At 41.9% G+C, this 27,466-nt stretch overlaps 2 protein-coding genes across 3 annotated transcripts in view; one reads left to right on the top strand and one right to left on the bottom strand.

Annotated features, from left to right (window-relative positions):
* The window catches only part of TBC1D8B (TBC1 domain family member 8B), a 62,173-nt gene extending 39,003 nt beyond the window's left edge, over window positions 1-23,170 (top strand). Inside the window, exons 9-21 of one of the 2 annotated variants that reach the window (XM_054039293.1) lie at window positions 1,972-2,122; window positions 3,916-4,130; window positions 4,610-4,727; window positions 5,393-5,678; window positions 7,292-7,421; window positions 10,477-10,575; window positions 11,831-11,899; window positions 12,122-12,362; window positions 13,246-13,311; window positions 14,784-14,867; window positions 16,186-16,242; window positions 17,291-17,388; window positions 19,085-23,170. In XM_054039293.1, the coding sequence (XP_053895268.1) occupies window positions 1,972-2,122; window positions 3,916-4,130; window positions 4,610-4,727; window positions 5,393-5,678; window positions 7,292-7,421; window positions 10,477-10,575; window positions 11,831-11,899; window positions 12,122-12,362; window positions 13,246-13,311; window positions 14,784-14,867; window positions 16,186-16,242; window positions 17,291-17,388; window positions 19,085-19,498 (2,028 nt within the window). In that variant the 3' untranslated portion in view covers window positions 19,499-23,170. Of the gene's footprint in view, window positions 1-1,971; window positions 2,123-3,915; window positions 4,131-4,609; window positions 4,728-5,392; window positions 5,679-7,291; window positions 7,422-10,476; window positions 10,576-11,830; window positions 11,900-12,121; window positions 12,363-13,245; window positions 13,312-14,783; window positions 14,868-16,185; window positions 16,243-17,287; window positions 17,389-19,084 lie in introns of both variants that reach the window. The other variant, XM_054039292.1, reaches the window with a different exon arrangement.
* The window catches only part of PASD1 (PAS domain containing repressor 1), a 94,994-nt gene continuing 82,681 nt past the window's right edge, over window positions 15,154-27,466 (bottom strand). Inside the window, exon 21 of the mRNA XM_054039294.1 lies at window positions 15,154-15,803. Coding sequence (XP_053895269.1) covers window positions 15,588-15,803 — 216 coding nt within the window. The 3' untranslated portion in view covers window positions 15,154-15,587. The remainder of the gene's footprint in view (window positions 15,804-27,466) is intronic.

The raw sequence follows: 27,466 nt of genomic DNA, 5'->3' as shown, positions 1-27,466 counted from the left end.
TCTTCTTTGTTAAAATCCAGCATATTTGGTGCTAACATACAGTATTCTGTAAAGATAATCAGTCTCTTGTACAAAGTCTTCCTGCTGCAGTATAGCAACCCTTGAATTAACAGGGAAGGTCCAGACTCTCTCTCATTGTAATAAATGGGAGTGTGACCCTGATTTCAATCGGAGCAACACCATAATTAGATAACTCTTTTGAGCCTTAAATTTTCAATTTTGCAAGGTGCTGTGCAGCATCCAAAGGAGTTTAAAGCCACTCAGCACCACTGAGAGTGTCCACCAGTGTCATTAGTACTTAACTTCAGTGGGATGGTCCAAAATTAATTGAGCTGAGCTAAATTTCTTCAGTTTGTCTTGCTTTGTTCATGGCATCATAGAGTTGTAGCCAAGGCCAGCCTTAAAATTTGCAGAGTCCAATCTGCCAGAGAGTAGTTGGAGAGAGGGCCCCATCTATGTCATTGCCAAGGAAGAAGTTGGGCAATGCTGAGAATTTTGAGTTTGCTAGGTCCCACAAGAGCATGAGTGGGGACACAAGTTGTTGGCGGCACTGCTGGCGCTTAAGGGCTTGATCTTGTTCTCATCTGAGTCAATGGAAAACTTCCCTTTGATTTGAATGGTGAAGGATCGAGCACCAAACAGGTTGTTGGTATCGTAGTGTCAAATGGGAAGAGGTGGGTCCATGGTCACCTAGTCACAGCCTTTGTACTGGGTATGGCCTTTAAAAGGGACATTCTACCTTCCTACGTTATTACATTGTAAGTATGAGAAAATGTTGCAGGAGGAATCCTAATGAGGTGAATAGGTCACCCACTGCATCAAGCTATGACTGCCCAGCCAGGGTGTGTGTTACATACTCTTGTGACCATTTTTATTTACAAAAATACTAAACAGAATGATTTATTTCTAAAAGGATTATTTTAAAATGAAAAATACCTTTTGATATAATTTATCATATTTCTTAATTAGCCCTGCTATTTAATTCTTTGGATTCTGATCCTCTGCTACACGTTTCTGCTGTTCTTGTCCATCAGTTTCTGTTGAAATCAACAAAGTCTTACCCTGAGGACATTCCTGGTACATGAAGCAGAACAGATGGTGCTTTCTACCAAAATCTACCTGAAACATTCAACAGCAGCCAGTGCTTAATTAGTTTATAACCACATCCTTTAAGATTCTGCTTGTTCTTAGCTGTTTTATACTGACCGCTTTGACTTAGCTGCTTCCGTCAGGACAGGAAATGAATGACTATAGGAGAACTTGGATATTTTTACAAAATAAAGCAATTTAAAGAGCTGCTTTAATGGGCTAAAATTAATTTTAAAAGGGGCTAAGGGAGTACACAGTAGGTTAACAAACTAGACTTGTGCCTGTGGAGACCAAGTACAGAGTCTCACAGATTTGTCGGTCTCATTCGAATCCCTGGTGAACATCACAAAACCATAATTTAGTCCATTCTGAAGTCCAGCACTGGAATGGCAGTGGTGGCCTAGGTGTTGTGTTGACAATGTTTTTTGGAGCATTTGGGAGAACTTTGTGGGCAGGCTTTCCCAGCACCTGTCTGCACTGTCATACCCACTGGTTAGCTGTGTTGCTCCCTTGCACTGTTAATCCTTTCTGGAACTGTATCACTTCCTATACATTTGAGAATTATGTAGACTTCATTGATTGTGTCAAAGATGAAGAAACGGGCTGGGCTGTCTGCATATTGATAAACTTTTTGCAATATCAGACAATATAGACCAAATATTTTAAGGGGGTGAAGAAGTCTACATAAGTTACTCTGTATTCAGTAGGTCAGATTCTGTTTCCATTTACACCAGTGTAAATCCAGAGTAACACTCCTGATATCCGTTCTGTCGCTCTCAATTTATACTGGTATTACCGAGAGCAAAATTTAACCTGATACTTCTTAATGTGTGAGCAGACTTTTTCATTATGCTTAATGGGCTTTTGTTTTTGTTTTGATAGTTGAAAGAAAAAATGAAAGAGCAGTCCTGGAACATCCTCTTTGTAGAATGTGGACGTGGCGTTAGCATGTTTCGGACAAAGAAGACTCGAGATCTAGTTTTAAGAGGGATCCCAGAGACCTTACGAGGAGAGCTCTGGCTGCTCTTCTCAGGTATTGAATAGTAATTAGCATGAAATAATTTTATGGAGTTGTACTACAGAAATATTCTAGTCAACGATCAAACACACTTTTTCATAAACTGCTGTTCTCTGCCAGAAGTAGATAAGGATCTTGCTTTTATGCAGGGAATTAAAACCAAACCAAATCTGCAGTCTTTACAGTTGGAAATCAGAGCTGCTGACTCCAACTGCTTTTAAAATTGTAGAGGTAAAAATGTTGTTTGTTTCCTTGGTGATAGGGTACATGCTGTATCCTTAAAGTTCAAGGGGACAGTTAGGTTGGAAAAACCACTCTGTGTATGTGTGTACTGCAACTGGGATCCTGGGTGGACAGATTCTCTCTAGCATGGCTCGAGATAGCATACTAAAAATAGCAATGTGGACGTTCTGGCTTGGTCTGGAGCTTGGGTTCTGATGCCTATAGGGTGGGGTAGGTTTGAGCCCGAGCTTCTGCCCCAAGCCGGAATGTCCACATTGCTATTTTTAGTGCACTAGCTTGAGTCTTGCTAGCATGAGTCTGTCTACCCGGGCTGGGACACTCGCTCCCAGATACAGTGTAGACATACCCTTTAAGACCGTGTCCTCACATAGCAGGAAAAACATATTTGCTAAACCGGCTTTAAATCTTTTGTCAGGGATTGCAGCTTTACAAACTAATAGTTTCTGTAGCAGAGAATTTGCCCCATCTTTGCAACTGTTTTCTAGACTAGTCCCCTTGAACCAAAGTACAGAGCTTACAAACATCACGTGCTTCACTTGCAGTGTTCCTAAAGATGCACGTAATCTCTCGTGAAAGTTACAAAGGTACTTTTATGGCCTTCATCCCTGTGGTGTAATAGCTGTATTCGGATGCTTCACAAACACTAATTAATTTATCCTAGCAACACACTTACGAAATAGGGAAGTATTATAATCTGTATTGTACAGATGGGGAACTGAAGCACGGAGCGATTAAGTCACTGATTTTTAGAGGCCCTGAGCTCCTGCAGCTCCCATTGACTTCAGCACATGACAGTCACCCGAATGACTTGCTCAAGGTTGCATAAGAAGTCTGTGGCGGAGCCAGGAATTGAGTACAGATCTGTCTGACCTTGCATCCAGTGCCTTGACCACACAAGACTATTTACCCCAATATCAGAGGTGATTTTGCAGCTCTTCTAGAGGTTCAGTTAATGACAACAATTTTAAAAGTAATTTATCTAGCATGTTTTAGCTCATGCTGAGTAGTTCTGAATGCAAGAGATTTGTAGTTGCTAACTGTTGTTGAAGTATCTATCTGTACATTTATTCTTCACTCATCAGTTTTGTATCTGAGCACCGATGGTATGTGATGGCATGAAAATCTTAGAATGATCCAAATGTGACCCATTTTCAAAAAGTACTTCTCTCATAAATGGCTTGGTCAGTCCATTACCAACTTTGCAGGGAAGAAAAACGTTGACTCTACCAGAAAACATTTGTAAAATGACAGATGGAATGGGGGCTTTTTTGTGGAAAACAAGAGAGAACTCAGCATCAAAATCTGATTTATAATAGAAAATAACCTACCACCTTATCCTTGAGCCTAGTTTTCTACTTTGCTACTCCTGTAATTCCAGTGTAACCCTATTGATTTCAAAAGTGTTACTCTGATATCATATTGGAGTAATGGCCTGGGGATTTGGCCCCCAAGACTCCATCATAAGCCATGTAACTTCAATAAAAGCTATTAGACATATTGCAAAGAAATGATGTAGATATTCCACTTTCTGTCTTCTAATGCTGTGCAATAAAACACATTGGCAGGTGCCGTTAATGACATGGCTACAAACCCCGGCTATTACACTGAACTGGTGGAAAAGTCCCTAGGAACATGCACTTTGGCTACTGATGAAATTGAACGAGATTTGCGTCGCTCCCTACCTGAGCATCCAGCCTTTCAGAGCGACACTGGTATTTCCGCACTCAGGAGAGTTCTTACAGCCTATGCGTACAGGAATCCCAAGATAGGATACTGTCAGGTAGAATACTCTTGAGATCATGTGTATGGGTCTTCTAAACATCAGTAACACTAATATTTGGTACCAGTATTGTGATGCCACACCTCATAAACTCGTCACATAAATCCCTGGGGTTTCTTGCTTCAGTGGTTTACTTGTGGTATAAATTTCAAAACATTATACAACATTGACTTTTATATAGGGTTTGTCACCAAGTTCTGCCCGTGCCTGTGACATTATTTTATCTGCTGTAAATCTTGGATTTATGCTAGGTTGACATTATAAATCTACCTTGTATAGCTTAAATGTTATACCAGGCATTTTAACTGTGTTGCTGCATAGGTCTGGTATGGGATATAGTTGCAGCTTACCCCAACTGAGCTGTAAAATGATGCAATGTAAACTATGCTTTAAAATATATATATAATTATAACATGCAGCAAACCTGAAATGCACTGCATGCTCTTACTGTCTTTCCTTGCCTTGATGGAATGTTGTAGGCAATGAATATTTTGACATCGGTGCTGTTACTTTACGCTAAAGAAGAAGAAGCTTTCTGGCTATTGGTTGCTGTGTGTGAAAGAATGTTACCTGATTATTTCAATCGTCGAATCATTGGTAATATGTTTCTGTCTTCTATCAGTTTTTTTTTTTAAATAAATGTAACAATCACATCTTGAAACAGAAGTGAAGAACTAGCTAAAGTTTGGATGGGGGGAAAAATGCTGGATTTAGTTCACTGCTGTAGTTTAGAAAGAAGAGTTGAAAATAAACAGGAATATTCCTGTTTGTGCATGAATTAATGTAGTTTTTTATTCCTGAGCTATTGCTGTTGAGAAACTATTCAGGAAATATTATAACTTGTACCATATTACCATTTTCCTGGATTTGTATACTTGTCCCTGATTCTGCTGGCCAATGTTTCGGGGGTGTTTTTTTTTAAGGTTTTCTCTCTCCTGTTGCAAAAAAGGGACATTGACTACATAGGAGGAGCAACGGAGCTGACAATGTACTATCAAAAGCAATAACCTACTACTTGGTGTGCAGTTATGCTAGATACTCACACGTTGTCTTGATGGCTCCTAACATACTCGGGTCATGCAGGTGTTTGGTATAGCCGCACACCCAGACCTGCTCATGTTATTCTTTATGTCATACCATGGCAGCAGCTTGACCTGTTTTATAACGAAGGTATGGTTGTGTGTGAGCCTGATTCCTGGAAATGTCTGCTGCTTTATTTCCTATATTAAGATTTGGGTGGCTGTTTCGTTGTCCTCCTGCAGGGGCCTTGGTGGATCAGGCAGTGTTTGAGGAACTCATCAGGGATCACCTGTCTCAGCTGACGGACCACATGACAGACATGACGTTCTTCTCGTCCGTCTCTCTTTCCTGGTTTCTTACCCTCTTTATCAGCGTGCTGCCCATTGAAAGTGCAGTCAGTGTGGTAGACTGTTTCTTCTACGATGGGATAAAGGCAATCTTGCAGCTGGGTCTGGCAGTACTGGACTACAACATGGACAAGCTGCTGACCTGTAAGGATGATGCAGAGGCAGTGACTGTTCTAAACAGGTATCGGTGTATTCATCATTTCTAAATGCAACTTGGAAAGATATGTACTTACAGGTAGATTTGCCTCTTAGAAATGGCTGAGAAATCATTAGGCTGGGAATTTCAAAGGAGCCAAGGGAGTTAAGTTTTCAGCTCACACTGAAATCCACTGGGATTTGGGTGCTCAACTCCATTAGGCTCCTCTGAAAATCTCAGCCTTAGTTGTTACCTCTTCTTCTAAAACCATAAGAACTGTGTACTGTTTAAACTGGATACAAAACCTACACTTGAGCATTTATAACCCCCTACCGACCTGCCTTTCCACAACAACCAAGCAACCCAGAGAATACTAAAATGTCTCAGATAATTCAGACATCAGGTTCGTAACAATGTGACCCTTTAATTGTGTTCTTATAGCAGTGCCTACTGGCTCCTCCATAGTTAAGAGTTAATATTTCAAACGGGGCAAAAATTTTTACCTGGAAAACAATCAAGGCAAGATAATTGCCCTTCTCATATTGCTCTGTATTGTATTTTTGTCACTAATTATGCATGTTTAAATGCATTCTTAACGGACACACTGTAGGCAGAAGCACCTTCCTCAATTCAGATACCCTAGCTGACCTCCTTCTCTGTCAGTGTGCCTCAGAGTAGTAAAACGGTGCACACACTGTACCATATGAACACTGAGACTTGGTTAGTGTACAGCAACGGTAGGGAGACTTATAGTTATGAATGTCCTGACTTTAGATGGTTTCAGCCAGAGCTTTAGCATATTATATGTTTAAATGGTGTTAGAAGCCATTGAATGTTTTAGCAAGGAGAATGTAATTATTGTTATAACAAACCATATAGACTAACAGTCACTTCAGAACCTAGCTATGCTCATTTAAATTCTTAACACCTAAACTAAACTAGTAACCGAAGCATAGTTTTACAGCTTATGTTTATTGAAGCTTATGTATAAAGAAAGGTTGGACTTTGATTTTTAACTCATAAGATCAATGTGAAATCCCTTCTTCCTCAATACCCATACACAGTTCAACTGGAACCAAACTCTACTGTTATGCTGACTGAACAGTCATTTTAAAGATAAACAACAAAAATTGTAAACTTGTTTTGAACTGCTTCTTCTAAAATTTTGCCTAGCTGTAACGTGTGGTGTTTTTTGTTTTTTGTTTTTGTTTGTTTGGGTTTTTTTGTTTTTTTGCACAATTTATCCAGCCTGCAGCAGTTCAATACATTTTAAAGGGGCTCACAGTAATTTGCTTCTCAGCAGCAGATAGGAAATGATTGCTCTGTGGAGTTGTTTCTCTGTAGATTATGGTTACCCTTGTCCATGAGTGTTTATTGAGGATATGTGTAAATTATGAATGCGTGCAGATCAGGACCCAATTTAGCAGAGGCCTGTGGGTCAAATAAGACTGACTAGGGTCCCAATTCAATCTTAGTCTTCCTTTCCCACATAAATAACCCAGTCTCTGCTTGCCCCCCAGACAGATGTTCTCTTTCTAGTGCTTCCTCTCCATCCACTCTTTTCTTCCCCAGCTTATTAGACTCAGAGATGTTGTCGATTTCACTTTGCTTTGACGGTTGGATCTCACTAACATTATGTCTGTGTCACTTTTGTGCAGATTTTTCGACAGCGTCACTAACAAGGACAGTCCGTTGCCTCAAGCTGTGCAGCAGGCTTCAAACCTGAACGATACGAAGAGTTACCACCCAAAAGTGGACATAACCGACCTGATCAGAGAGTCAAACGAAGTGTGCATTCTTTTTGTGTATTATGTTTTGTCATGTATTGGCATTTTCTTGTTTGCCCTTTTTAAAAAATTGTTTTGCATCAGCTGAAGTAGTTACAGAATCATAGAAGCTGGAGAAACAGCAGACCACTCAGATCACTAGTCCATCCCCTCTGAGTGCTGGACTGTCCCCTGAGCTTTGTCCGATCTCATTTCCTAGGCTATTCGTACTTCTTTTTTTATTGTACCTGAAATGTACTGGGTTGGCAGTCCTGGGGAGTGGAGTCCTCCAGGAACATGGCAGGCAAAGCAGTAAGTTGGGCTAACATCCCCCAAGTTAACCCATTATTCGTGTCAAGTGGCAAATTGGCAGAGGCAGAAACTTCAGTCATAAATGCAAGACTCTGACCTCTGCAGATTGCAATAGGTGGTGGAAATTGACATTCTGATCTCAGCTGCCAATTTAAGCAGTTAACTATGCTCCATATTTTGGAACAGCAGTGAAATAGACATTAGTGGGGAGGAAATACCCAAATCAGAATTGACCATGATCTGCTATTTAGATTGTTACCACTTCCTCTTCCCCCGCCCTGTATGAGGTTGGGTTTCTTCAACTTCTGCTGGTATGTGGCTCTCTGGATTGGTAAGGAAATTGACTTAGCTTCTGTTTTCTCTTCTTGCTAGCACAGATTTTGTATGAGGCATTTCCTTCCTTGGGATGATTTGGAACTAGGCTGTAATCTCTGCTTTGAAGCACTTATGGTTTCAGTTTCTGCTGAGCCCATCTAAGATGAAAAGCTATACGAGAGAAAAGAGTAATCCACATTCTCTCTTTCCCTGTTTCTTTCCATGGATACGAGACACCCTTTCCGACTCCAGTTCTGGTTATTGTGCCAGTGAAAGGCCTAGGGCAGTGGCTCTCAAACTTTTTTACTGGTGACCCCTTTCACATAGCAAGCCTCTAAATGTTACCCCCCTTATAAATTAAAAACTTTTTTATATATTTAACACCATTATAAATGCTGGTGGCAAAGCGGAGTTTGGGGTGGAGGTTGACAGCTTGCGATCCCCCATGTAATCACCTCGTGACCCCCTGAGGGGTCCCGACCCCCAGTTTGAGAACCCCTGGCCTAGAGCATATTATTTTTAATGAGGGCATTGGAGAACCAGGTGGAGTGTTCTGTGCTGAAGAGCAACTTCTGAAGAAATGCACTAGCTTGGCCGTGAAGCTAGCTGCTCATGGTATAATTTGTGGAGAAAACTAGAATAAAATTCAGAGTCTTTTGATTCCTGTTAGGAAGAGAGGCATGGGTTTGTGGTCTGAGCACAGAACTACGAGCTGGGATTCTACTTCTAATTCTGACTCTTGACCTAATCGCATAATGTATCTGTGCTTCAGTTTTCCCTCCCTCAGAAATGGAGATATCGGTCTAGTTTCTACTTTCTCAAGTAAGCAGAGGTAACATTTATTAATGTTTGTAAAGCATTTCGAGATCCTTGGAAGGACAGCACCAGAGGTGCAAATTGTTACAGGCCTTATTGCCTGTCGTGCTCATGGAGTGCAGCGCCATAGAACTCAGTGGGAATACTCGCTGGGTAAAGGATCACCAGTAGAGCTAGGTGCAGGGCTTTTGACAAAATGAAATTTCATCAAAATATGCTGCTTCATGAAAGTGTTTCAATGACATTTTTGCCAAGAAGGACCAGAGAGAGAGACTGAGACTCGCTATAGTCTAGTGGTTAGGGTACTAGCCTGGGATGTGGGAGACCCAGGTTTCCAGTCCCTTTGCCTCATTCAGAGCTCAGTTTTGTATTTTGAACTGGAGTTTCCCACATCTTGGTCCAGTGTCCTAACCACCAGGCTGTAGAGTGTGAGGGTCTCCCCTCCCACACTCCTGATGAAAGAGCCTATTTCAACACAATATTGTTTCCACAGAAGGTTGTGGTTTTGTTCCAAAGTGGAACGAACACAAATTTCGAAACCTTGAAAGTTGCTGCAAAAGGGAATTATCCTGCAGCCAGTTCTAATGACTAACTCTGAGTAAGGGGCTTGAAAATATGCCTCGGTTGTTATTGCCTCTCCTGGGTGTTGTGAAGATGAGCGAGGCTATGTCTGAAGATGAAAAATGCTGTGTGAGAGCCATGTTTTGTTTGTGTCCTTTTATGACTCGGACTCCCAGGTTCATTCCTTTTCAGGCTAAATCATAAAGGAGCAATTTTTAGTTTGTACATGGAAGAGCCTGTAGTTCTTAATGTATTGCATCTATTCAGGATTAGATTGTAAATTTACAATCTACCCCAATAAAGGGCATTGAATAGCAGCCCTGCCACAGGAGCAGACAGGGACCTTGTTGTGGCTGAGTTGAAATTCCCTCCCTTCCCTTTGCTCCAGGAAGGAAGTAATCTACTACTGGTCTTCCTTCATCAGTTCAACCGTGCTGGCCAGCATGTGGAGGACTCTGCTCATTACCCACCCCTGCCTCCTCACTTTATGTGGGAGGGGTATAACACCCCATCAGAGATGACTTCTTCCTTCCCTTCCCCACACACACAAGGACCCACCCCTTGCAGGGTGGGTAAGGGGGCACCTTACACCCCCTTAATCCCCTGTGCTGGTGTGTACAGAAAAGGACAGTCCTGCCCTCCGTCTCTTAGAGTATGTCTACACAGCAAAGCAAAACCTGCAGCTGGCCTGTGCCAGTGTTGTTTCACTGCTGTGTAGGCTTCTGGGCCTGGGCTGGAGACCCAAGTGCTGGGACTCTCCCACCTTGCAGGGTCCTAGAGCCCGGGCTCCAGTCCAAGCCTGGAAGTCTACACAGCAGTGAAACAATCCCACAACCTGAGCCTCGCGAGCCCAAGTCAGCTGGCATGGGCCACCCGCGTGTGGCTAGTGGTAGTGTAGATACACCTTTATTCATCAGTGAGTTTCCAGAGCACAGGCTTGCTTTGTGTCAATACGGCTGGTCTCACTGCTATTTTAGTGGCAGGAAAAGCAAAAATATCCACATATAGGAGCAGCTCCATGGCTGGAAGTAGCTGAAATTCAATTTTACAGAGTTTGGGTTTTTCCCCCCTAGAAATATGGTGATATTCGATACGAGGATGTCGAGAGCATGCGCTGCAGGAACAGGCTGTATGTGATCCAGACCCTAGAAGTTACTACAAAACAGAATGTGGTAAGTGTCCTGAAAGGACAGCAGCTGTGGACCATGTGCAGTAGCATTTGTTGCCTTTCCTCGGATGGACTTCCTCCCTTTTGGAAAATGCAAGCGAATGAATGAGGATGACCTAGAATATTCACAGCTCAGTGAATAACACCTTGAAGGCTGAAATCCCTCTCTGATGGGTGTCTGTAGTAAATGGGGGTTTGGTCCAAGATGTTTTGAATCTGTAAGCTGCTGCTCTAGTTATTGGTAACACCGTAGGCTTCCAAGGACTCCGCACTATGTTTCTGTGACTCTCTGCACTGATCAGAACGGGCTGATTTGTATTTCTGTGTGCTGCTGTTAAATTGTTAGTGCACTTCCCTTAGAGACATAAGGTAGTGTAAAAAGCCATTAGTGACGCAATGAAACGCTGAACACTAAAGTAATAACCGATTAATAACTTAATTTAATTGTACATTCTGTTTTGCAAGGAAGAAATGGAGCAAAGTACTAATCACCAATAAACCACCAATGAAACACCACTGAGGAGATAACTGTATTGCAGTATATAAAAAGGAGCACTTTTTAACATGTGTACTTGTATATTTAACTCTTGGTGCCATAATTGCACGTGTCCCTGGAAATTTAAACTCCCTGAGTGAAGGTTGCAGTTGGTTTCCTTTGCTTGCTTGTTTCTTCAGTGGCTGACCCCTAGTAACTAGCATTAAAACCAGACTAGTACCTCTTTCTACAGTAACTGGGCACTGTAAATGCTGCAGTAACCTATTGTGAGCACTGAGACCATAACTGCTGTATTTCTTGTATATGGTTAACGTATTGTGAATGCAGATGCTGGTCTTGCAGCTGCCCTTGACATTAAGGAGTTGTGTACTTGAATTCCTAACTCTCTGTAATGAAAAATAAACTCTTTGTTTGCATGAACTGAAAGTGCCATTTGTCCCTTATAACTGAAGCCACATGTTGCATTAGTATAAATAATCTGGTATATGAGAGTTGGCTTCTGGTTTCTATAGTGTAGGATCAACACCCACATATAATGTGATTTGAGTTTATTCTCTCCTCTTTGGGTTTAATATGTGGTCCTTGACTTGTTTCCAGTCGAGATTCTGTACTCTTTCCCTAATCGTAAGCTGCAAGACATCTGTAGAAAAATTCAAACAACCTCTTAAATGTGAGCTAAAATCTTGGAGGGCACTGGAATAAGACTGTAGAGCAAAGAGGGGGGAAAGTCACCATTTAATTTTTTAATTTTAATTTCTTTTAGCTGCGTGTTGTGTCCCAGGATGTAAAATTCAGTCCTAGTGACCTGGAAGAGCTTTATGAATTATTCAAGGTAACGTGCTGTTTTTCTTTAATGCCCTCATTTGTAAAATGTCTGTATTTAGGGTCAGTTCTAATAAGGAAACGTCACCGTTCCAACCCAATGAAAAGGAAGATTTAATTTATACACTTTACAATGTCATCCTCAAATAACACTGGAAACAAATTCAAAATCTTTTTTCCCCAAGCAGAATTTTCCTTTCTCCTGGTCTAAAGCTTTGCCTTTTCTTTGTAGAAGGAGCATTTTCTGTCCTGTTACTGGAGTGCAAATAGCCCTGTCCTGAGACACCATGACCCCAGTCTGCCATATCTGGACCAGTATCGGATCGACTGTCAACAGTTCAGGGTCCTCTATCACCTCTTGAGTCCATGGGCACATTGTGCAAACAGGGACTCTCTTGCACTGTGGACATTCAGATTGCTGGACGAAAACTCCGATTGCCTTATAAACTTCAAAGAATTTGCCTGTGCACTTGGTATGAGACTATCGAATACATGCACCTGGCTTACAGAGTATATTTATAACTTCAGATGTGGGGGTTGCTTAGGCTGGTTGACAATGGTTTAAAATGATTAGCGCATGCTCTCCCTCTATCTCTAATGGGGGCAAAGCAGTTTCTGTTGTTATCCTCGGACTTCACATGCTAGTAATTTTTCTGAAACATTGGGCTGAAAATTTCCATGCTTGGTCTATATTAATGCAACTTTAAGTATGAAATTCCCGAAAGCTAGGAAGTTCAGAAGTTCAGGTTCTGAAAACAGTGTTAACTTGGCCATATTGCACAACCTGTCTGGCTGATGAAAAATACTTTCCACGCTATGTATCATCACACAGACAGCACATGCAACCCAGCCAAGTTAATGTAATTTTTACTGACTTTTTATTAATTTAGCTGTGAATTAAATGCAACCTGAATGTTGCATTAACATTTTTTTTTTTGCGCATCTGATATTCTAGAATGCTGTTGTGTAGGAGTAAATGTTTAACAAAAACACCAACAAAACATCAGCACTGTGTGATGTGATTTCCTCATATGGCAAGTACATTGTTCTGTGCATTCAGCTCTGCCTACATTTCTGTCTGCCATTTTAACCATTACTGAGAAGGATTCTCTAGCTAAATAAACACGACTCTCTGTCTAGGTACTAAGGAGGAGGTTTAAAATGTGTTAACATGTAAAACATCCATCATTAGATAGACAAACCCAAGTTCGGCTGCATGGGATAGTACTTTTCTTCAGCCTCCTCTCACATGTCCAACTTCAGTCATGCTCAGCTGTTCCTGTGTTCATGCTAGTAGGGTTCCCCCCCAAGCTTTGAACTAATTGAATGGAACGTCTTGCTTTTCTCCTCTAACAGATGTCCTGTATAATGGAAGTTTCACTGACAAACTGAAGCTGCTTTTTAAGCTGCACATCCCTCCAGGTAAGTTTTTAGCAGTGTTGTTTGAGGCATTTTCTCTTGGCTACTACTCTCTTTCCATCACTTTTTCATTCTTTAATTTTCCAGGCTTGCATGTTCCTCCTTGTTTCACTAGTGAAAAGTGCACAGTGCAGACCCACAGCTGTAGTACCAGGGCCTGCTTTACCCAGTGTGGTGTATTCCACTGGACCAGGAAAGACCTAGTACGTTCCTAGAGCACTTCTGCTTTAGTCACAGGGACAACCATACCCCTATGTTGTTTGTGCTACCAAAGAGCGTTTGTCACTGAGTTTCTGTTATACTCTAGCTGCTCTTCAGAAGCCTCATGTCGTTATTTTCAGCCACTGATTTTGCTACTAAATTTGCATCTCAGCTCGTATTGACTTGTCAGTATTTTGCCATGAAAGGCTGGACAGAGATGACATGGAAAAATGCAAAATCTGGTTTGATTTCAGAGGTGATGTAAGACTGTAGGACTTGAAACTGTACTTAATCCAAATGATAACGCCCAGGTGAAGTCTAGGAAGGGAGGTCACCATACATCTAAAGATGCACCTTTTTGTAGAGACATTTGTTCACTAAAGACCTAATCCAAAGCCTACAGAAATCGATGGGAGTCTTTCCATTAACTTCACTGAGTTGCAGACCCAATCCCTAAGGCCCCTGTTCAGCAAAGTACTTAAGCACATGCTTAATTGTCTTAACTTCAGTGGGGCTAAAGCATGTGTTTAAAGTTAAGAACATGCTTAAATGCTTTGCTAAATGTGGGCCTTAATGTGGAAAATGTTCTGAGGAAAGGTGGGATATTTTGGGAGCTTAACCACCAGTCTGGGAGTCAAGTAATCAGGTTTCTTTCACCAGCTCTGCCAGATCTTGGGCAATTCCCTTAACCTCACGGGGATTGTGAATTTTCCTCACTTATGTTTCTAAAGCACTTTGAAATCCTCAGCCAAAAAGTACTAAGCGCTGAACCTGCAAATGGGTCTGCACAGGCAGGCCCCACTGAAATTTGCTGATCTCTAGAGGGCTGGATCCCTCCACCTGTATGGAGCCTGGCTGACTCTGGTGAGGATCCGCCTGCACTGATTCTGTTGCGGTATCAGGGCCTAAATCAGTGCAGTTTATTATTAATAAAAAATGTTTTGTTTCCCAGTTCTTTCAGAAATCTTTACTAATGGCTGTTTGCTGCGCATTTTGGTGCCATTAGTTTTGAGTACAACTTTGTCCAGCAGTAGGGTTTGTACTGAGGAATTTCATCTCCAAGCACTTGGAGAGTGTGCTAAATGTTCTATAGTCTTTTCTCTTTACTGTTATTTCCTTATTTTTTCCTCCCCCCACCCCCTCCTTTAGTTCATGTAGTACTGAGAGACCATAAGAAAGTTTCTTGGCTGTCACTATGTTGCCCTTTCCAGTATGTTGATGGCCCAGGTACCACTACGTCCGCTTTCGATTGATTGCACTAATTTTTCCTGCAGCTTTTACTGAAGTGGAATCTCTAAGCCCTTCCAAAGGTGATGATCTTTCAAAAGAAGAGCTGATTCATTTCAGTCAACTCAATGGTAAGCCCCAGCAAGCGTGGTTTTATTACAAAGAATGAGTGATATTCTATTAGCTCTACTGCAGTAGAGCTCAGCCGCCCTAATCAAGACTGGGGCCTGTTGTGAGAGGTGCTGTATTAATGCCTGCGAAGACACAATTCCTGCCCCCAAAGAATGCTTATGTAAAATGTACCCCCCGATGACACGAATCCTTTACAAAAGCCCCACCCTTGAAGATCATCTATATCCCACAAGGCAGTGCAGAAGTTCTCCACAAATATCCACCAACTCTCTTCTCAGAGTCGGTTTTTCTGTATCACCATGTGTTGCCTCAGGTTGAAAAGTTGGTCAATGGCTAGATTCTGTGGAATACCACAATAAGCAGTACTTAGTTATCATTTCATGTGTTTGTTTATTTGTATTATGGTAGCATCTAGGAGCCCCAGTCATGGGATATGGAGGTGGGTGCTGTACAAACACACAGAACAAAAAGACCCAAGGAGCTTACAGCCTTAAGACAGGAGACAGCGGGTAGATACAGACAGATGGAAAACACAAGGAACAATGAGAAAATACTGGTCAGCATGATAGGTAGTGGTTTCAGCACACCAGAAGCCTAATCGTCGTTAGGTTTTCTTTTTGTTTAACTGCTGACTGCATGCTTATCACTATGCTCAGAAACAAAGGAAGACTCACTGCCCCAAGGAGTTTAACATTTAAATCCATAATCTTCTTGAGGTTTCACTTCTCCATTTCTGAAGTCCCATGCAAAAAGAGGCGAGTCCAAATTGCTGGGGATCTAAACAGCACATTTCCTTTAGGAAACTCCGTCATTTCTCTTCCTTGGAGTTGACTTCCCTTTTCTCCTTCAGAAGCTGAGTGTGAGAGGTTTAGATCCACAGCAGCAGTACAATATTGGCCGTAAACATTCCACCAGCCTCCACCAGTCTTGAACACCTGGGGGCAGAGAGGTAATAAGGAGAATCTGAGACTATGCAGCCGACTCTGATTCCTTTTGCAGTCTCTAGCTAGGTCTGCAGTGCGGTTGGCATCTCTTGCTCTTCGGTGCATCCATAGAGCTGCTTCTCTGTCACAACTGAGTTCAATATACAAGCAAGCATGTGTCTTAAATATCCTTCTTGAAGAAGGGAATTTTGATAAAGGGAAACACAGTCTAAACTCAATCTGTGAAAGAAACACCAAATCCCATAAAAATCCCATGCTGGTTAAACGTTACAGTAAACCTGGAGCTCAATGGAAAGGGAACACCATGCCTCCAAAGCAGATTTTTTTTCTTGAGTGAAACACCAAATACTCTTTTTTTTCTCTTCAACTATAGTTTCATCTCCTGTGGATAGTCAGGAAGCTGATGCTTTGAAGAGAAGCCCAGAAAAAGGTAAAGAATCTCGATCAGCGAAGTCAGACACTCGGTGGCCCGGTGTTGCTTTTGGGAGAGAGAAACCGGGCACATGTGTGGAGAGGAAATGGAGCATCTCGGCAGCATGGCTGCTCCTGCATGATAGTATTAATGTCTAATCTCTTTGTATTGTTGGGCTTACTCAGGGCAGGTCACAGGTAGGGGTTATATTCATCTCTATGCCCACTCCATCCTTGGTCTGATTAAGACTGTTGAGTAAGAACTTGACTGAGGGTACCAGCTCATTTCACATAACTCACTAACATTCACCTTTTGACTTTTTGTCATTTCTGTCTAATCTGGTGTAGATTTGAACTGATAACCTGGAGGAGAAACTTCTGTGTCTATTACCAGCTGAGACATCTTATGATTCCCTTCCCCTTTCCATGGTTTAATTCATGTTTTAGAAAAACCAAGAACATTTATTACTGAATTGATACAGATTGTGTGGTCAAGTAATTTCAGACTAGACATTGTTTAAATTCACGGGGAAACATATCATCCTGACACTTCGAAAAAATACTGTCCATCTTCTGGGCCAAAACTGGTACTTCTAACCTGAACTTCATAAAGGCTTTGGAGAGAAGTTGGATTTGAATTCTCAGATCAAAATCTGCCCCTGCAATTGGATCCCAAGCTTGGCTGGCAGATAGCCAAAATCTCTCAAGGAAAATTGACCTCAGGATATCATTTTAAGATCGTGGAAATTCACAAGATTTCCATTGCCTTGTGCCAAAATCTTGTGAGAATATCTCAGTGACACTGTCAGATCTGAACGTGAACCCTAGCCCCGACTCTGCTTCTCACCTGAACCTTGGCCTAAATCTCAGCCTGTGTGTTTTTCTAGTTCTGTATAGGAAACCTTGTGCACTGGTTATATTTCTTTCCTTTAATATATGATGATCATGTCCAAAAGAAAATATAAGCCAAACGTTCCAGGACACATGTGACTTCTTAGCAGAAGATGTTCCTACCTGGAATATGTCCGAGATCTGTTAGTTCTGAAATATTCTTTTCTCTCAAGCAGGTAAAGAGAAGATTGATATTCAGGCCTATCTGAAGCAATGGCAAGATGAACTTCTTAAAAAAGAAGAAAATATTAAGGATTTGCCGAGAATGAACCAGGTAAAACTGTCTCTCTGACTCCTGTGTCAATCTAGTTTTTCACTTTATCTCTCCTTGAGATCAGCATAATAGCTAAAATGCATTGTGTTCATAGGGTCACTTCACTTTGAGTCCTATACTTTTAACTACTAGACCGTCTTTCTAAACTGTTATAATCCTGGCTAAATGTTTTCATTGCCTCTAGTATTCATTAAGGGCACTATATCTGAGGCCTGGTCTACACTAACCCCCCCAATTCGAACTAAGGTACGCAACTTCAGCTACGTGAATAACGTAGCTGAAGTCGATGTACCTTAGTTCGAACTTACCGCGGTCCAGACGCGGCAGGCAGGATCCCCCGTCAATTCCGCGTACTCCTCGCGCCGAGTAGGATTACCGGAGTCGAGGGGGAGCACTTCTGGTTTCGATTTATCGCATCCAGACAAGACGCGATAAATCGAACCCAGAAGTTCGATTGCCAGCCGCCGAACCAGCGCGTAAGTATAGACAAGCTCTGAGTAACTTAGGCCTGGTCGACATGTGATGTCTGTACCAGCATAACTGTGTCAATTAGGTGTATGATTTTTTTGCCAATAGTTATTCCAGTACAGCCCCTAGCATGAATGCATACCTCATACTAAACCACTGTAGTTAAACGGTACAAATTTTGTATAAGGAGAAGCCCTCAGGAGAACAAGTCGCTTGAAGGGCACTTCTGAAAATTCCACCATAAGGGTCCATTACAGGTAGCGAGCTGTTCATTCGGGTCTCCTGTAAAACCACTGCCCCAGAAAAAGCAATGTACTTAGCACCAGTCGTAGTAAATCATCGCTATTGATTCTTAGAACAGCTGCAGTCCATAATCAAGACTTTAATCATGACAGAAGTTCTTGTTTATAACCACATGGTAAATGCTATACGACAGGGTTCCTCTGTTGTTCCTGATACAGAACTCTAAATATCGCAGTAGCAAACATACTAGAAGCGGGGGAACCTCCATAAAGTTTCTCTTCAGTTAAGGACAATCCTGTGAGCTGAGTTGTGCACATGCATTTTCCAAAGGTTTATATGAGTATTTCTCACTTGTCTGAGAGTTTCATACAGACTGTTTTTCTTGTTCAGGTTACTTTTGCAGTTAGCATAAGATGAGCAGGCCATGCGGGGTTATACTTAATGGCGGGAGGCGGCACAGGGCAACAGAAGCCCTGTGTTTAATCCTTGTCTGAGACGCAAGACCAATCTTGCCATCTTCATTCCATTTCCCCGATAGCTCATGCTCTGTTATTTGACTAAGTGTTTGCAAGAGTTCTCTGAACATGACCTTAGTTCCTATTTATAACACTCAGCCTGGTTCTTATGTATTCAGGCATCGATGGAAGGGGGGGAAAAAGATGAGTCTTTTTCTGACTAAGGCCCTTTGTTTGATTCTAGAAGAGTGTCTGGGCAATCACTTACCCGTTAGGAACCATTTATAGGAATGACTTTCGCGCCATTACAAAACAGCTGCATGTATCTCTTTGATGGATGTAATAATGGTCCATTCTCCCTTCTGGGTAAGGTTAGGCATATTTCAAAGGGGGAAATGGTCATTGTGCTTTTAGAGGATGCTTTTCCATGAGAAATTATGGTGGAAATAAAGAATACTAGCTAGAAAGAAAAGCCTGTTGCTAGGGCTTTGAGTTGATGTTCTCTGAATAGTCTCCTTAACTCTCCCTAGTTCCAGTTCATCCAGTTCTCAAAGACTTTATACAACCTGTTCCACGGGGACCCTGAAGAGGAGTTGTTATATTGGGCTATAGCGACTGTCACCAGCCTCTTGCTGAAGATGGAAGAAGTTGGGAGAAGACTACAAAGCCCCACTTCACCAGCCAAAAGCCCAGCTTCTGCAGCAGAATCCAGCACGGACAGTCAGAACGCTCCGAAGAAAGACAGTGCACTCCAACAGACTGAGCGCAGGAATGTACAAAGCCCTCACAGAGACGACCACGAATGGTCTTTTGCCTTTGAGCAGATCCTGGCATCCTTGTTAAATGAACCAGCTTTGGTGAGATTTTTTGAGAAACCTCTAGACATAAAAGCCAAGGTAGAAAATGCTAAAACTTCACAATTAAAAGCGAGAACCAGAGTATAGTTGTTGTTTTTCACCTTTGCAGCCTATGTAACACACAATCCATTGCTATGGAAAGTGAGCATTGTTTATATTGAGAATGAGATTTGAGGATGTAGCTTTAACTACCAGATAACAATATGTTTTGAAGTAATTAAAAACACTTTGAAGCACAATCACATCTTTGTGTTGTTCAGAAATTTCAGTATAGTTCAAAAAGGACAGAAAAGTAAACGGCATTTTTACTATATTATACAAAATATGCAATATTACTAAAAATACTAAATGCGATCCGTAGAGGGCACTATTGCAAAACTTTCTGTATGACTACTATTACTGGTTACGTACTTGATTTACTGTTCATTGTTGTGATGAATATGATGATTTTCTGCCATCTTCTGTTATGAGTAGTACTTGACATCTAAGTGTTTTACTTTCAGGATGGTTTAATTTCTAAGTAACCATTTCTAAATCTGCATGTAAACTCACACCAACCCAGGGCAAAAGCCTCAGTACTAAGGGGAATAAGAGTTTTTGGACTGGTAGCCTTGATGATCTCGGGAGCATTGTTGATAAAGAAGGAGGTTTCCATTCTTTTACTTGTTTCTGTACTGTAGTGTTAATCTTTGCTTTATCAGACCCCACTGGCTTCTAGTGAATAGCTGGTGTCAGAGCTGGGCCTGAATCTATGCAAAATTCAGACCAGAATCCTGATTTCCCAAATGGTGCCATTTCTACACTGGATCTGTACGCCCTAGAATTTTGGGGACCCAGATTTTGCAGCTCGGGTGTGATTTTTCCATCTGACTCCATGGTTTCCTGCATCAACCCAGATGAGTAGGTTACCCCTTCCCGCCAACATGCTGTATCCCTGAGATGCAAGAATGTGGGAGTTCACTGATACTTTTGTGGCTCTCCTGTTGCACAAGGGTGAGAAAGCTGGGGACGGATCATCAAAAGGTGCAACTTCCAATCAAATGTATTCCAGTGTACTTGCTGGAGTCGCAAGGAAACGGGCAGACAATGCCTAATCCCTTTTTCGGTATAAGGAATTAGGATGTGATGTAAAGCACTTAAATTTTGTCTATATCCACTTGCAGGCAGGGGAGGGATAGCGCGCTCATCTGGTGCATGTTGGAGAAAGACATGATTTTGTTGAGTGTTCTCTCAAAACCCAATAGTAACCATCATAGCCACCTCCTAATCAGTTGAATTAGGACTGCTAAGACAAGTGACTAACCTGCTGCAGCAGATGCTGCTTTGTTACCTTTGAATCTAAGCTCAAGCGTGTAACTGTTAGTCTTTTGCCATTGGTCTTCCCTTTTGGATTATTACCACTGTGATCGGGTATATCCATCAGGACAAATAGCAGCAACAAAATCCTTCGGAGTCTGAAAGTCAGGTTTTTTAACACGCCAGCAGGAAAAAAGCAACTTTTTGGAGTCCTCATCAACAGAGGAGCCATCTCCTTATTGTAAAGATCCTTTGAGGCAAGCTCTGCTCATGTTACTGAGAGAAATTGTTGACTCGACTGCTATGTAGCGTGCATTAAAGTGGGCTGGACGAAAAGGGGGTGGGGGAGAAAACCTTGTATTTTTACAAAAATGATAAGCTGTAAATGTTGTTAAGTGGTAAACTGCTTAAAATGCATATTTGTAAGGCATGAATTACAATCTTTCACTGCAAAGCAGCACTGTTTTTATAAGGTGTGTGTTTGTAAAGAATTAGGACAGGAGGTGGTATCAATAGTAGGTGCTTTTTCCATGTTGCTTACATGGAGTAGAAACAAAACTAAGATTTCTGAACTTGGCTTTACATTGCAAAACAATGCTGAAATTCTGTCATTGTGAGAGGGAGGAAAGTTACCATGCCTCCTTGGCAACAGTTTTGTTCCTGGTCAGAATCAATGAATGTGTAAAACCATTTCTTCCTAATCTTAGGAATTAATGTAAATTGATCTCAACTGAAGGAATAATTAAAGAAATTGGATAATAATATATACAGCAAGTGAAATTAGGCAGCTTACTTTAGAATCTTAAACGTAGCTTGAGGTTATATAATTTTGATTTGTATATTATGGATTGAAGTGTGAAAAGCCTATTTCGTTTCACATGTATATTTCTAAGGCAGAGATGGATACTACTGCATGGATCTGTATATCTCTGTTAACTAATTGTTTTCATTGCATATTTTCACTGTTGTTTTAAAAACAAAACACAGGTAACTTTTGATGTTCTAGGCAAGGGCTTGATTGATCAGGCAAACCTTTACTCACGTGAGTAAACAGATGCAAGCAACCCCATTGAAGTCAATGCAACGACTTGTGAAAAAGGCTGAGCAGCATCAAGCCATATGTTTTTAATTTCAGACTTCATTGTGGGTTAACAAGTATGGCGTATTTGCCAAGCAAGAGAAGTTAAAGGCTTGTTGAATTTTTGTGGTGGGTGGGGAAACAAGTTATAAAAAGAGTTAGATGCAGGTTGAATTATATGCAGGAAGAAGGTGTTAAAGAAGTCTGCAAAATGTAGTGGACATGATATTAAATGGCTGTTATGCAAAAATAGGCACTTTTACAAACGTCATGCACTTTCTATTAATATTAGTCAAAAGGACCATACAGAAAGCCAATTACCAATTATATATCCATTCTGTACCTGCGTCTATAGTATAATTATCACACATATGTTTATACACAGAATGACCAGCATATATGTAAAATCTGTTTAAAACTAAAAGTGAGGGGTACAATCATTCATTTATTTTTTATTATCCTAAGAGATTCTTTTTAGTTGTTTGTTTGTTATAGATTTTTGAACAAAGAAAATGTAATGTCTATTTTTGTCATTCCTTTATACACCTGTGTTCTGGTCCAGAAAAAAATTGCCTTGACCTTCTGTGCCATGTGAGCTGTAGATAGTCGTGATTGATGGGTCAGCCTTGCAGGGCAAAGCCGCCTCGAGGAAATCATTTTTCTGTAGGTGGCAAGGAGTTGTGCAGTTGCTCTAGTGGGAAGAGCTCATGAAACTCCAGGTGCTTGGAGGCTACTGACCAGCTTCTGATCCCTCTCTCACCAGTTCTTAGTCCTGATCTGGAATACCCTTAATATTTAGTACCAAGTATTCAAATGTAGGATTTGAAGCACGTGGGTGAGTGTTTGCAGGAGGTCAAGGGAGAGGATCGTGCTTCACACTGTGCTGAGTGAGTTTAGAATCTGGCCCTCGGTCTCCTTTTGTGTCCCTTTCCTACCCCACTCGTTGTGGAGATGGCCTGGCTAACAAAATATATAGAAACTTAATTGGAGGCAAAACCCTTCTCCTCCCCATTGACTCTCTGCTGTGGGGTTCCCTACTCTAAGGTGACAAAGGAATAATAGCTGGGCTAACCACTCTACTTACAAGTGCTCTAGCAGAGTTAGCAGGCAGGCAGATCTGCACTTGGGAGCTTTGACCCCTTTAACACTCTCTGTGGTGATGCAGAGAGTAACCCACACTCCTGGGCTAGGATACTCTGGGAGACTGCACACCCCCTGGTTTCTTTTGAATAAGCTCAATTGCCACATATAGATGAGTATTGGACTGAGCAGAGTTTTTGGCAAAGATCCAGGCAGTTGCAGAACCTACTCAACCACTGCCTAGAAGGAACTTCCTGTTGGAACCTTCAGTAACTTTTATAAGGGCCGGTAGCTAGAGAGGTGATTTTTGCACACACACACACACACACACACACACACACACACACACACACACACACACACACACACACACACACACACACACACACACACACACACACACACACACCCCCACCCACCCACCCACCCACCAACATGGCCAGATGTTTTCATGAAAAAAAGTTCCCTGCTTTTTTTTTTTTGGCGGAGGGAATGTATATTGTATCCAAGATAAAACTGGCATTGATTTTGGGGGAAGTTTATCTGGATCAGGTTTGCTAATAATGTTTTTTAATTCATTTTCATTTCTTAAAGTGGATTGTATGTGAAAACATCAGCATGACTTTAAAGACGATACAATCACATAGTTACCCCATTACGTCCTGACCTGCTCTCAGTAATGGACAATCTTTTAGCGATCAGAATGATCTGACTAATCCTCCCTCCCTCCCTCATGCACTCTTACTGGGCATATAAAATGTCTTTCTAAAATGAATGAAGAAAAGCCGTACTACCAATCCAAGGGAATGGCTAACAAAAAGGTAGTGTGCCCCTGAGGCAAGGGAACTAAAAAGGCCCATTAGGGGTGGTTGTTGTTTTTTTTCACCCACCCAGCAGCACAGTCAGAACTGTGGCAGGATTGACCGCAGTTCCGGACACAGTGGTGACCTTTTAATAGTTTCAGCTGGGAATGGCAAATTCACTGTGGCGCTCCCACTAAAATCAATGGATGTTACGTTTACAGATTGAAGGAAGAGCAGGACCCAATATTGTAATTGTTTGAAAAAGACAAGCACTTTAATGTTTTCTAGGAAGTTAGGGGTGAGCTCAGTTATATGGTACTAAAAATCATTTAAGGTTCACTCCATCCAACACAGTAATTGTTCAGTACTGGTAGATTGGCCATAACATACTGATCTTTTTAGTAGTTTGCCAGCATGGCAACTAAGAAATGGATATGCCTCCATCCAGTTGTACTATACAAAATTCTTATATTTAATTGTTATTTGAGTAAAAGAGTTTCTTAACAGAATTATTCCAATTTATTTCCAGAGAAAAAAGATATTTTGTCTTTTTGCTACAGTTATATCACCAAGAATGCAAAACATGTTTATGTGCCGGCACGTTGGCTTTTTATACAATGTACTGTATGCAGTAAAAGTACTGTAAGTAATGAGATATCAATAAACTTGTTTCACTTAAGAAAAAAAATCTGCTTTGGAGGCATGGTGTTCCCTTTTCAATGAGCTCCAGGTTTACTGTAACGTTTAACCAGCATGGGATTTTCAAAAGTGCCTTCAGGATCACAAAGGCCAATCCCATCCTTAATACTTATTAAAAGCAGAATCTCTCTAATTTACTGTAGTAACAGGGAATGCTGCAGTGAACTACTGGCTTTTGCAAAAGGCAGCCTTACCTTTTTGCAGGAAATGGGAATTGTGGGTGTGCAAAGATTGCAAAGTTCAGGACCTTAATGAAGGAAATGAAACTTTCCAAAGGTGGCACCCTAATTGAGAAGGCTGTGCCTTCAGTCGTCCGAGAATGTTGTGTCCCCTGGAACTGAGAGCTAAAAACCACTTAGTTGATGGAATGCAAGGAGAGGGTAGTCAAGTCCCAGACCATTTGGGGTTTAAATGTTATCCCCGCACCTTGAGAAAAACAGGAAGCCAGTGCACGGATGGTATGTACTTCCTAGGATGACTAGAGAGCAAGTGTGAAAATTCTGGACCCTTTTTTCTCCCGAGGGTGTGGAGGGTATAGGTGCGTATATAAGCCAAAGCCCCTAATATTGGAACATCTGATCACCCTAGCACTCCCAGTGCCATGTGGATTTTAGCAGTTATAGGCAGCAGATCCAGTTGAGACACTATAAGCAGAATCCATTTTTACAGAGTCTTTGCCAAACCAATAACCAAAACACAGGACTAAACAGAGGCACAAGAAACCAGCCTCCCGCTGTCAATGCCACTAGGTAGAGATAGAAACAAGCGAAAGCTGGGAGAACAAGGAACATTGCGGTCAAAGAGGAGACCAGATTTCTAATCCCGGGATTGATTTATCCCAATGTATGATCCTTACCTTCAGAATTCTAAAGTTGAGGGCTGGGAATCCTGTTAACTTCTCTCTCTTTTCCCCCACTACCCCATCCTCGTCCTTCTCCCAAAGGGGTTTGTCGCTCCTCCCTTCTTTCCCAACCTGGCAAGGTCTGTCTTTCTGCTATCCTCCCTTCGTGAGGTTCCCCACGGCTTCTGGGCTTTACACACAACAGGCCCGGCCTGTGTTGTGAGCCACCCACCACAGTTGCTTTTGTGTGGCCAATTATATATGATGAGCCAGTTGCGGTGTTCGTAAGCCACATTCCACGGCCCCGATCAAGACTTAGAAACTCCATTTGGACTGTGCTGTAAGTACCAAGGAAAGCACACGTGTAAGAGGTCTTAAAAGTATACTTTTATTTTCTTCCAAAATACTATGTGCACTCTGTTAAAGCTTGTCGAGATGCGACGGCTCCTATCCAATGGAGCTGCGCAGAGACATGTAATGCAAGACAACAATAAAATCTAACTGTCTTCATAAGACACTTCCTTTTTTCCATTACAAAATACTTTAACATTTATAAATTTATCTATATTTGACATCATATAAAATAAACTAATCTTCATACTCAAGTCTAAGTTTTTACAGGGGATATAGTACAATATGTACAAGAACGTTTCACTGTGTTTGTCAAACCAGCCTGGTTATCACCACCAGGCTTTAGCTTATAATGTACAAATATGCTAAAAGTGCAAGATTTGAATTAAAGCTGCCTGTGTTTTCAGAGGTCTGGAATTGTGTGGCCAAATGTGTATACACGTGTGTACTGGAAAGCCGGACAATGTTTATGACTTAGGGTGTCTCGCTCTGAGCTGGCGCCAATCTTTGGACACACTCTGTGGTGGTCCTACAGTCCAAAGGACAGGAATAATCCCAGTCTCTACTGCTGGTAGAATGTGCATCCCATTGTAAGTGGACAAGCCCACCTGCTTACCGAAACCAGCTGACAATAGGCAATTCCAAACAGGTCCCAAAAACACAGGCCATCGCTAACACAGAGGTAAACAAATCAACGGTAACCTGAATAGGATCGCTTTATTTGAGAGAGCTCAGGGCCAACGGCTGAGGTCTGGATTCAGTATTTACACAGGTTGGGCTCCTGTTGCGTCGACAGGAGATTGCCTGAGTAAGGACTGAACAGAAACTGAGTAAAACCTGAGTAAGGACCTCAACAGTGTGGTGCGCTCATGATTGTCTGAAAACTGGGAGGAGCTTTGAAGGCAGCAAGAAAGAATGTGCCTTGATGAAAGCAGCCTCTTCACATGAGTCATAGTGACATGGCCAGTATTAGCCAGGGCTTGTCAACATACATCACGACTCTCTTAGCCAAATTGCACTAACAGGGGTGATAGACAGTGGAAAGAAGGGGTAGGTTTTTTTTTTTCTTAATAAAGTGCATGTTTTTTGAAAGGCCAATCCAAAAAAGGGTCCCAAACTCTGCATTCTAGGGCCACTATTTAGCCTCTTTTCTTTCCCCACCCCACTCTCCCCAGCCACATATAGTGGCCATCCTCAAGGCCATATTGTCACAGCTCCCAGCCGTTCCCACCTGCAACGAGCTGGCAGAGGATGCCCATATTGCACATAGTAGCCATGTAAGTCTCAGCTGGACAATTGTCCAGCGCTGTGTTCCATAAGCAACAATGAAAAGGCAACTGCATTGATTCGGCCTCAGAGCGCTCTCTAAAACATGGGCTTTCTCTGCACTACAATGTGCCTTAGTCGAGAGCCCAGTGCCAGCTGCTGGCCTCATTCACACTAGCCCCCGCTGCCGGCAGCAGAGTTGACTGGTTTACAAGGCCAAACCAGAGACAGCAGCCCAGCCGCACAAAGAGTGAGGATGAGAATTTTTGGGCCTTGTTTTTTTTTTAACATTGGCTTTTGCATAAGCCCCTCGCCCGTCTTTCTTCCCTGCCAGCTTACTTTGTTTTCCAGTTAAACTATTGGCTTTGGGGGCCAACCTAATAATGATGTGAAAAAGGGCAAACAGCTGTTCGAAGGGTTGCTCAGGCGGTGGGGCTGTCTCTGATGGCACAGCGTACGAGTGTGTGGCTGTTACTTGAGGCAACCCAGCCCAGGCCTTTAGGCACACCTTGCATTCACACTGGCTGCAGCACATGCTAGCGTCCCCCTCACCCAACGTGTTTCGGTACAAAAGCCTGTCTACACAGGCTAAAAAAAACAAACAAGCCTCAAAAGAGCCGAGGCTGGTAGGGCGTTTATCG

This window comes from Malaclemys terrapin, chromosome 9 (genome assembly GCF_027887155.1).
Source record: "Malaclemys terrapin pileata isolate rMalTer1 chromosome 9, rMalTer1.hap1, whole genome shotgun sequence".
In the NCBI taxonomy this organism is placed as follows: domain Eukaryota; kingdom Metazoa; phylum Chordata; order Testudines; family Emydidae; genus Malaclemys; species Malaclemys terrapin.
The sequence above is the reverse complement of the archived record's forward strand: the minus strand, read 5'-3'. Positions and strand labels throughout refer to the sequence as shown.